The following is a 12,108-nucleotide window of genomic DNA, read 5'->3' on the forward strand; positions in this document are numbered from 1 at the left end:
TTCGAGTGATAATGGCGTTTATTAAGAAATGGGGAATTAAGGAAGGTTAGGATACAGAGCAAGGTATTTGACTCAGAACATGTTTCATTGTTCTTCTATTCATCTTCAGTGACAGGCAAAATAATGAAGAAAATAATGTGACATTTGACTTCAAAGAGCCTCTATTCTGGCCATGGCATACTAGGTGAACATTCGGCGAAAACAAGTGAACATTTGGCGTAAATAGCCGATCTAAAAGATCACAATGTAATGTGACACATTGTGAGCTTGTAGATTGGCTACTTTGAGCAAAGAGATTTGCGTATAAGGAAAAAGGAGGAGACCAATACAGACCTGTGGGACACCAGACCACCTACTTTGTCGTAGGCAGTCACACAAAAGTAGTGAAAATAGCCAATCTGCCATTTTTAATATAATTCATAATATTTGAAAGCGAACGTTTTTATAAGTTTGCGTTTGTTTGTTTTTCACAGCTTTTTGTGTCTTGGAATGTGATATTTGACTGGCTGAGCACAATGTGATGATAAGAGCACCCCTCACTTCACGTGTGATTTTTTTATATTGGCCAATGAAAAGTATTAACAAGAGGCTGTGACTAAATAATAACTACATAGGATACATTGGTGTGTGCGTGCGTCAGTCCCTATAGGTAGGTAGGTTTGTTCAGTAAGGGGACCCTATATAGTTATATCAAATGTGTATTATTTGCATATACCGGTACGTCTTTGCATATACGTCAGTGGGTTTTTAGATTTTATTTTTAAACTGGATTTACCATTCATACTTTATTTGAAGGTGTGTGCATACGATATTTCTATGTGCAGAAGAGTGACGTATCTGTGTGACACGACAGTCATAAAAAACATGACATAAGATTACTGAATACGTCATAGAGTGTCAGGCGGTCACTAATCATTATTCATAATTTCAATATCGTGCATCTCTATTTAAAATGTTGGACTACCTCCAGAGGTCTGTAAATCTTTGGGGTACCCCAAGGGGGGTACATAGACTATGTATTCAACACACATCTACTTACTAAACAGGTGATAATCATGTTAGACATGGCATGAATTAGTGTTCATTTGAGAGAATTTTAAAAGGGTGGCCATAACTGAATGGTTATAGCCCCCACCTGGGCTGACAGAGGTCCCAGGTTCGATTCCAGATTTCCAAACACACTCCTACATACAGTCTGTTGATAACACTATAACGCTCACAATCAGTTGCTCATATTATGATGTTTATTCTGTCTCCAACAATACAATAAACGTGAATTCTTATTAGATATGGAACAATTGCCTGCCTTCATATTCTCTAGTTAAATCTAAATAGCAAAACATCGCCCACTTGTGGCCAATCATGTGTTATACAAAAAACAGACATTTGCAAATAAATATGGCGTTATTCCACTGCATGGTAGCGGCCTAACTTTACTCCATTGATTAAAATTAAGAGTAGCCAATTATTTTTATACCAGGTAACCCTCCCAACACATTTGTTTTATCCTACCGGCTGACATGCCAGTGAGGAGCCCCCACCGGGAGGACTAAGTCCTACTCCTCCTCCTCTCTCAACATTCCCTGCTGACCGGCTCCACCCCCAAGCCCGTAGGAGCACAATGACAAAAAATGGCCATCTTAGCCCGGCTCCCCTTCCCCTAACATGGTCCCACCTGCAGCAGAAAACAAAGTAAAGCCAGGAGACAGTTTGAGCTGGTGCTCTGCAGTGGGAAAGCGGAATAGCCTTCTGTAGCATTTAATTCATTGTTCGTTCGTTCATTAATTAATTCATTCACTCATTCATGCACCATATCATAAAGCCCAAGAAAGTAGGGCTAGTACAGCAAGCAATGCACCAAATTTTAGCTAGCAAATGGTGCTAAAGGCAAGTGAGGACTTTGTCACTCACTGCTACGAGGTCCTGTACAGATATGTCACACCACCACGGTGACAACTTGAACGATTCCACCAGACACGCCCACTGTTTCTAAGAAGTGGGAGGGGCCAGGGATCCAGGGGGAGGAGGAGTCATGGTTTACTAGGGGAGCGCGTTGCGAAGGCTCCGGATGCTTCCAGCATGGTTTTCCGTCTCGCCGTTTCCTTGGCAACATTGTGGTTCAGACGCCTCAGTCGTTCCTGCAGGAAATACAGTTCAGGGTTTTTACAATCAAACACAACCTTCATTTGGCCGTCTCCTCACCTCTGAAACGCTTAAGACGAATCTTGTACTTGTACTTTGTTTCTTTAAATGTATTTTTTTTGTGGCTTTCGCCTTTATTTTATATATTTTATGGAGGGACAGACAGTAGGCTGACAAGAAATGGGGAGAGAGATGGGGGGAAGACATGCAGTAAAGGCCGTCGGGATTGGGAGTCGAACCCGCGGCACACTGCCAGACTGGATTACCAGCCAAGGTGCCTGGACCACTGAGCCATGGGCCAGGCCTGTACTTTGTTTCTTGTATGTTTGTTTTTATGCCTCGTCTCATTAATGTACCGGTGATGTGCTTCAATGCCTGCCCGTTTTGTTTTTATGTTTTGTGTGGGGACTGCAGATTACATTTATCATCCTTGCTAATTCTGGTGTATTTAAATTGCATTGGTTTGTAATATTCATGAATATGCTTGTTCCGTCAAAATTAACAAAGTAAAGTAAGTAAAGTAAAGAATCTACGAATTCCTTCTAAATCAGTACTTGTCAAATTGCACAGAGCAGACAAATAACAAATAATTGAAATATACAAAGAAATGACTGACAATGGCTGGTACCAATAATGTGCTATGGCAAAAAAAGCCCATATTTCACAATGTCACACAAAAATAGCCAATATACAAGCTGACGACGGTTCACATCACCATGTGTTGTGTGAGCTTGTAAATCAGCTATTTTGACACCAAAACTTTTTTCCTTATTTTTTATTACAAGCTCACAATGCAGTGTGATGTGACAGTCAAAGCCATGTCTTAATTTGTTTTGTAGTACAATTTATCTACAACGTCACTTTTAACTAAAGCTGTACAGAAAGAGGTACAGTAGTATAAACTATAAAGTATTGAGAAATGGACATACTCAAGTAAAGTAAGTAAAAGTACCTTTTTTTGTACAGTACTTGAGTAAATATACTTAGTTACTGTCGGGCACTGACCTGAGCATTCTGCAGGATGTTGTTGACCAGCACTACTCTTCTCCGTGCGTTCAGAAGCTTCTTCACATAAGGATCCAGGTCTAGCGCTACCTTCTGGTGTTCATTGATTCGACACAGCTCTGTAAACAATCAATGTTAGAAAAAAAGTTTAAAAAAAAGATAACAGGCTATACGGATCAAAGTTAATATTGTTGACAAAACTATTAAAACTAATGTTCATTGATGAATGAGAGGTAATTAATGGGGGTGAAAGCGATATGTTTCGCCAAGAGATGAATTGTAAACTCTGGGTGACCAAAAAAATAATAAATAAGAATAGATGCTCTTGTTTCACTGCCATTAAAGGGCTCTGTCCCCCTGGGTCACAGTGGAATTTTTTTCCCATAGGGAAATCTTAGATCCCATCTGTGTGAATTGTGCTCCAGAAATAAACAAATCACCCCAGCAATTTTACTCAACTGACTGTGGAAAAGTACTAATTTATCCAAAGACTGGTTTGGAACACAGTTCTTATATGGCGGGATCTAAGATTTGCCTAAAATAACGCTGTGACGGACCCATAGGTGTAGTGGGAGTGACATCAGGACTTTGGAACTAGGCGTGAGAGATAAGGTGCCACACGAGACAGGATCCTCACTCAGTCTCAGTGCTGAGGAGCTCCCATTGAAAACAATTTAAAACACATGTGCTGTGCTCAGGAACAAATACCTAGGTGAACGCATCTCAATATCCAAGTAAAGCTTTGATAGCAATTATTGCTATATATTGGTTTTGGATTATTGGTTGATTGAATACTTTATCACACGATTATTGACAGTACAGGAAGTACAGTCAAACGTAATGCTAAAGGTATAACAAAAATCCCCAGGGGCTTGAGGTCCATTGTATACTCAATTAATAATAGGTCTCTCCAGCTCTTGAGTAAACAGAAAATAAACACATTTTCAGGTTGCGATACACATTTTATCCAACCAGGAGATATAAGTCATACAGGATCAATACATGCAATTGAGAGTGTTGAAACAAAAATAAAATTAGCAGACAAAATTAACATTGGAACACTACCAAATTGAAGCTGATAAATGGTTTCTCCTTTCTGGTTGGATGAAATTGACAACCTGCCTGAAAATGTATTTTCCGTTTTAAGAGCTGGAGAGACAGGGAGACCATTGTTACTGAACAAAGTAAAAAACATAGCAGGGGTCTTCAACAGGGGGTCCTCAGAGATACTGCAGGGTGGTCAGAAAATCTTATAATCTAATTATATATTATAATCTTGTAATGGAAACCTTTTTTTTATTTGTACATTCCTATGGGGGAAACATTAGCTGAAAATAGCAAATGTGCTCAGCGGCGCATTGTGAACTTGTAGATCAGCCATTTTCGGGAAGAGGTTTGGTGTAGAGGGAAAAAAGAGCAGTCCAATTACAAGTTGAGGGTTTAAGTGGTTAATTGTCAGAAAACACATTTAACATGAATTAAATATGTTGTGGGGGTCCCTGCTTCATCCCTGTCTCAACTAAGGGGTCCTTGGCCTGAAAAACATTGAAGACCCCTGCTCTATAGTATGACCATATCACTTACCCTACCTTTAAAACAGAAAACAATCGATTTAGACAATGAATGGACTAATAACAGAACATAGTAGTAGTGTTATGTTGTGACACTAGTGCTGACAGCACTGTATCCACTTGAATCTACATTGTCAGGTTTTCTGCATGAATTCAAATTATGTGCCTAGAGACACCAGATGTCAGTGTGACCATCATTACATTTTACTTGGGAATTACAAATACAAATTAGACAAAAACAGTATATACTGTACAAGGCAAGCTCAAGCGCCCACGCATATAGGCCAAGTACAGACTCAACTCAGGTCTAGTCAAGTGGTTTTAAAACAAATGCAGACATCCTCCTAATTATCAAATAATGACAGAGGTGTCCCACGTGAATAGGACCAAAATTAAATCTCTTAACAGCTTAATTATATTATCCATATGCTGAGAGTATAATAACATACAGTGTACACTAGACTACACAGTAGGCTATATATGCAGCAGGGTTTTACCTGTGGCCAAGTTGTCAATGTGTTCTCTCAGTTCCACCTGACTCTCTCTGGGGAAATAAACAGACACAGAATTACAAGAATGGTCAAATGAATCCATCAATGACAACACTGACGTTGCACGCAAGGTTGGGATCCAGAACCGGAGGAATCCAACATTGAGGAACCAGAAAAATCAGTTCCATCATCACATTTGGAAGAGTTTTATCACACCGTCAGAGCTGGCAGGTGCACTGCACCGTGCGCACGTCTGCTATAAAAGTCCAATGGGACCGTACCTATATTCCCCAGGTTCTACGTTCCCTAGACGCCTTCAAAACCACTCTCAAAGAGCATCTACGGGTGGCTGCAATTTGAAACTGGCCCCTGTTAAAATAATAATAATAATCACACCCGTGTGAAGTAAGTGGTGCAACTCCGTGTGGTGGTCCCCGGGGGGTCCCCGGAACTTCCAGACCCACAGGAATCCCCAGGATCGCGCCCAGGGGGCCGGGCCGGTTCCGGCGCGCCGCCCCTTGTCCGAAACAGTTGAGAAATGACAGTTACCGTGTACTGTACTGTAGGCCTACTGTCACACCCGAAATCATCATATATACAGTGTGTGTGTGTGTGTGTGTGTTAGGCAGCGCAACATTGACACTTGGTTGTGAAAACAAACCAAACGCTATTTTTTAAGTGGTGCAACCACTTCCTTAAATGACCACTTCACCACTTTTCAACTTCTCTTCCTATAATTGGTCCTAACTAATGTTCATGATAAAATACCACCATTTTTTCCTACTCAGTCTGTGTCTCATGGGAGGGCTGTGGGCAGTTCAGAAACCCGTCCACCAGTGACATCATTGATGGTGAATCCAAGCTAATAGAAACGGCAGGCTTTCTTTTCCTGAAAAATTGCAATGCAAAAGTTGAAGCCATCGTTCTCACGATAATACAAATCTAAATATATTTTAAAACAAATCTTGTTTAAAAAAAAATCTGCCTAATGATGATGTCACTGGTGGACGGGTGTCCGAACGGCCCAAAGCCCTCCTATGAGACACAGACTGAGTAGGAAAAAATGGTGGTGTTTTATCATGAACATTAATGAGGACCAATTATATGAAGAGATGTTGAAAAGTGGTGAAGTGGTCCTTTAAGTGACTATGTGTGTGGGTGGCTGGCTGGCTGGGTGGGTGGCTGGGTGCGTCCGAGCACGAAAACAGCATGGTTGTTTTTCACCACCTGTGCGCAACCTAACACACACAAACACACGCACATTTTAACTGTATATATGGTGATTTCGGGTGTGCCAGTACAGTACAGTGACAGTACAGTGGAGGGTACAGAGGGACCCCCACACGGTAACTCTGTCATTTCTCAACCGTTTCGGCCGCGGGGCGGCTCGCCGGAATCGGGCCGGCACCCTGGGTGCGTTCCTGTGGGTCTGGAACTCCCCGGGATCCCCACACGGAGTTGCACCACTTACTTCACACGGGTGTGATTTTCTTTTTTTCCCCCCTTTTTTTCCATAGATTTTTTTATGTAAACAAGTCTTTAGCAGTTTTTGTATTGATCTGTACTTTCGTTTGAAATGTACCCATTCCAGTCTACTCTAAGATTCCAGTACATTCAGAACAGCGCTGCCAGGGTCCTAATCTGAGAGTCCGCAAACACGACCACATAACACCGGTGGTTCTGAAACGTTTACATTTCAAGGACCAACATAACTCTCGGAGTTTCCGATCTACAGGAATCGTTAATTGGAATCTATAAAATCCAAAAGGATCAAGACAGGCAGACTGTTAAAACGTTTGTTGGTAAACCTGCCATATTGTATTTTCTGTTTACAAATAGGCTAGTAGCTAGCCTAGGGGGGATACCTTGGCTATCCCCTTTCGGGACCCTAGATTACCTGTTCTGTATAGTCCCAAATACAGAAAAGGTTACACCCGTCACCACAAATTAAAGAGCTATTTAGTAGGCTATTATACATTTATTTTAACAAAACAATATCACTTACTGCACCCTTTTAATCTAAAAAAGTACAATCAATAAAAAAGATAAGATAATCAAGATATAGTCATTAGTCAATAATCGATAAGAAGATGACAACCCATCAGCTCTTTGTACAAGCGAGACGGACATGTTATTGTTAATTATTGTCGTATTGCCGTAATAATATGGAGAAGGCCAGACTTATCACATGACCATCATGGGACAGCCAGTCACAATAACCATAACAACAGAACAAAACCTGCGTTAAAAACAGCTTTAGTGTCATTTAGTAATAATCGATGTTACATATACCTGACGGAGTGCACATGCAGATCTAGTTGCTGCACGGCAGGTTTTAACAGATCTAACAGACCTTCTGCGATAGGATCTGAATGGTCTGAGGATGAAGGAGTGCACACCGATGTTACAGCCGCCGCCATGTCTGTCTGTTTAATTCTCTGTGCTGCACTGCTGCATGGGGTACTGATTTTACCTTGAATAGAAAACTCACACCCGTGTGAAGTGAGGGTCGCTATAGGCCTATATACATATTTTATGACGTAAATATCAGACAAAACAAACATGGACAAAACAAACATTAAACTCGGTCCATGTCAATGGCGTTTTTAATGTTTGTTTAAGGAAAAACAAACATTAAACATATATATATATAGGAGGGGCGGCTAGCGCCCTTCAATAATACTGCTGCATGGGGTACTGATTTTACCTCGAATTACCTCGAAAAATAGTACTATACGAGCCGAGGTGATTGATTGATTGAAATTACAGTTCAAACGAAAGTAGGCTACAGGTCAATACAAAATTAGCTACGAGGATAAACCAGAAAAGCACTAAGACTTCTGCAGGGTTCTCCATCCATCATCCATGTTCAAGATCAGTAGGCCTACTGCTGTCTGTAGTGCATCATCATGGGGTAATTGATTGTACGTTTACTAAAACTGCTGACCTCTGCAAGCATGGAGTACTTATTTTACCTCAGATGAATTGAATATACCGGTAAATAACCCCAATGGAACCATGCAAGCCATATAGGCCTTCTTGGGTTTAAAATCCTCTTAGACCATGTATTGAACTGTACTTTCTTTGTGTTTTTTTCTGCACACTGTTAATAAAGTATTCAATCAATCAATCAAACCTTAAAAACACTGTTGATGTCTGCATTCTCGCATGGGATACTTTTATGCTGTAGTATTGTATATGTTAACATCATGTATCCTTGGATCAAGACTATCATCAATGTATTTTATTGAGTCTGACTTTTGCTTATGTCAGATCAGAATCGATCAAATACATCTCTTGATCCAAGCCTTGTATGTATGCTTGCATAAGGTACTTATTATTTTACCTTTAGAAACACTTCTTGTCCTTGTTCTTGGCATCCGTTGTTGTTGTCCGTGTTGCATTGCCGCCATCTACTGGATTCATAGAGTATTCATAAAAACATTCACTGCAAACTGTCTGCCTCATGGCAAAGTAACTACACAACCCTAACCCTATGCCCTAACCTAACAACAGTGAGTGTGGGGTGTGTGCCAACATGAACAGCTGCTGTATGCTGTTAACTACTGATTGATTGATTGATTGATTGATTGATTGACAGATTGGAGAATTACAGTACATGTCAAGCACAACTCAATACAAAACTGTTAACTGTGGACAACACCATAAAGCATTACACTTGTTTACAATAGGGTCCACCATGTTCAATTCATCATAACATTTAGAGACGTACAAATATACACTTCTATATAGCCAAAAACAAGAAATCATCATAGAAGAGGTAAAAAGGGGAAAAAACATTGAGGGGGTAAAAGGGGTGGGTGGGGGTTCAGATTTTACGGGGGCCAGTTTCGAATTGCAGCCGTCCGTAGGTGCCCTTTGAGAGCGTTTTTTGTGCCGAATCTGGGTTGCACATGGTTTGTTGAATTCCCTCTGGTGTTGTGGGTGTGGACTTTGTTGACATTAAGGAAGTATTTAGACAGGTACATGGGTATCTTGGTGGTGTATCGAATCTTGTGGACCAGACCCATTGCAAGATGCTGTACTCAACCCTAAGCCTGTCAAAGTGGGCAGGGGTGAGGTGGGTTCGGGGAGTGAGGCCAAATAGTAGCCTGACCAGTTTGTCTTGATACCACAGCACCTCAAAGGCCCCACCTTGTTTTAAGGGCCTTTGAGGTGCTGTGGTACCAAGAGGTGCATGCATAGTCGAAGAAACCATGTACGAGGGCTCCTGTTAGGGTCTTCAAGGTGTTTTTGTCGACCAGTGAGGAGATCATGTATAGGAATCTTGTTCTTTGGTTGACATTTTTGATTAAGTCAATTGGTGGTTATTTTATCACCAGAAAGATTTGCCTCCAGGATGGAACCTAGGTAGGTAATTTCATATTTTCGTGTGATAATATTGTCACCCACTCTAACCAAGAAGCCATCTGCCTTGCTGAGATTACTATTTGATCCAAAGAGATCCCAGGTGTAAAGATAGTTTGTTATCAGTGAGCCAGGTGCAGATTCTACCGAGTTCAGAGCTGAGGGCCTTTTCAACCTGCAGTTTGTTCCTGTCCGAGACCAGCAGTGCTGAGTCATCTGCGAACAGGAACAAGTTGCAGTCAGAAGCTGATGTCATGTCGTTTACATATATTAGGAATAGTAAAGGCCCTAGTATGCTTTCTTGTGGAACGCCACAGCTCACTGGGAGGGGGACAGTGTTCCGTTCACCTGCACCATCTGTAGACAAGATCACTAAGACCTGGAACACACAGACATACACCCCATAAAGGTGCAGTAAGTCATGTTCTTTGTAAAATAGCTCTATATTGTGATAGGCCCGTATAGAGAAAGGACAACCAAACTTTTCAGGCCGTGACCCCCCAAAATAATCATATTTGAACTGGGGACCACCACCCTGACAAGCAGGAGGTGAGGCATTATATTTAGTTTGACTCAGTTCCACAAAGACATACTGTGAAAATAGCCGATCTAGATCAGCAATTTTCTTAGATCATATTTAACAATGTGGCCAATGTTTGGCCAATGTTTGACCATCGTTGACGGCAGACTGCTGGACGAGCGCTGGCGCTTTGGCATGGAGGGTCAGATCAACATTGAATGAATATAAGTCCATATAAGGAGCATGTCTTGAGTGTACAGGGTTTGATGAGGTCAGATTCAACATATGGAATGTCAGAACAGGTCAGCTCCATACAGTACATGGGGATCTAAGGGTGGTAGCAGGGACATTCTCTTGAGTGTACAGGGTTTGATAAGGGCCCAGGTAGGGCCGGGACTGCATTAATCATTTTTGAGGCAGGCCTGTCTAGAGTTTAAATGGACATCAGTCAAAAGGGAGACATCGAAGAGGAAGGATGGATGGGGAAGGATCAATATATGGAATCTCAGTCAATGGGGCTACGGGGTGTTGTGCTAATTCGCTTATTTCCATCGCTCAAAAATCATTTTTTTGTATATATCCTCTCTTCATAATTTAAATAATATCCCAATCGGCACACTTTACTACTTATTTCGATGGAAATAAGCGAATTAGCACAAAAACCCAATCCCCATTGAGGGCTTATGGTAGGGGAAATAATGCACTTTTGCACAAAATAACACCTGGGCCTCTTTGTTGATGACGTAACAACTACAAATAAGTAAGAAAGCCTTCTCGCATGGAATTCACTAACCACAGTATAGTCAACGCCCAAACGTCTAGAGACTGTTTCTAAAACTACATATATTGTTTTTAGGGTCCTTGAACAGAAAACTGTTATGATTCAGGGACGCCTGCTGGCCTAGTGGTCCAGGCGCATGCCACATATAGGCTCTGGCCTGACAGCGCGTTGCATGTTCGAGTCCCGTTCATGACGACCTTTGCTGCATGTCTCTCCCTCCCTCCCTCCCACTGTCTTCATTAATAACTATCGATAAAGGCAAAAAGCCAGAAAGCAAAGGAAACTGTTATGATTCAGAATAGAAGACATTTGTAGAATCTGGTCTCAGTCCTAAATGGGTTAAAGACCTGAGACCAGTCTTTGTATTGAGTTGTGCTTGAAATGTACTGCAAACTGTTAATAAATATTTCAATCAATCAATCAAAACCAGATTCTACAAAATGTCTTCCAAATCCTGAATCAGTTGTGCACCGGTGCTCAAACCTTTTCATGTCAAGGACCCTCCGAATTAGCTGTATTTGGCCACAGACCCCCATCTGAAAACATGGTGTTCCAGGGACCCCCCCAGAAGCAAATATTTGAGTTAAAAACGTTCACTGTGAAAGAATATATCTCTGCTGTCGGGAGGAAACCTCATTACTCTAAATTTTCCAGGAAATGAAAAATATAAATTTTTCAGGAAAGAAAACCTTATATTCTTAAAACAAAGCAATGCAGCCCCATCAAAGTTGGTGTTGTAACTTTATATATTGTCAATTACTTCCATGAGAGGGGGAGAGCTGGTGGAGTTGTTTTAGCAGACAGTTCGAGGGACTAATGGAGTTAAGAGGTTTTGTCCAAAGCACTTTTTATTACTTTCCATTGGTTCAATATTTTTGAAACAACACAGACGTAAAGGGTGTTCAATAGCACTGATTTATGCCAAAAAAAAATCAAAAACCTCAAAAATTTAGTTATGGGGTTTCCTTCCGACAGCAACGATTATATTCAAAGATTTGCACGCATCAGCTAAGGTATAAGGTATAAAATAATGGTTAACACAATGAGCGCCAGGATTTTCTTCAAAACAAAGCCGCTATAGAGTGCAGAGACTTTACCCTTCCGTTCCCTACCAAAACCGGGAGGCATAATTCCATCTAGAAGCGTTAATATTCCAAAACGAGAGGCATGTTGAAGTCAGAAATGAAGACAGAAGCATGCCCATCTGGTCAAAACCAGATGGGCATGCCA

The 12,108-nt window shown here is 41.2% G+C and overlaps 1 protein-coding gene across 1 annotated transcript; it reads right to left on the reverse strand.

Moving 5' to 3' along the window:
- On the reverse strand, positions 1 to 7,688 carry snapin (SNAP associated protein). The gene is made up of 4 exons (XM_079522443.1): positions 7,502 to 7,688; positions 5,216 to 5,262; positions 3,148 to 3,266; positions 1 to 2,138 (listed from the first exon to the last, which is right to left on the reverse strand). Exons 1-4 carry the CDS (start codon positions 7,627 to 7,629, stop codon positions 2,031 to 2,033), a joined length of 402 nt encoding a protein of 133 aa, XP_079378569.1. The 5' UTR covers positions 7,630 to 7,688; the 3' UTR covers positions 1 to 2,030.
- Between the last annotated feature and the right edge of the window lie 4,420 nt (positions 7,689 to 12,108).

Source organism: Electrona antarctica, assembly GCF_951216825.1.
Source record: "Electrona antarctica genome assembly, chromosome: 15".
Taxonomy (NCBI): domain Eukaryota; kingdom Metazoa; phylum Chordata; class Actinopteri; order Myctophiformes; family Myctophidae; genus Electrona; species Electrona antarctica.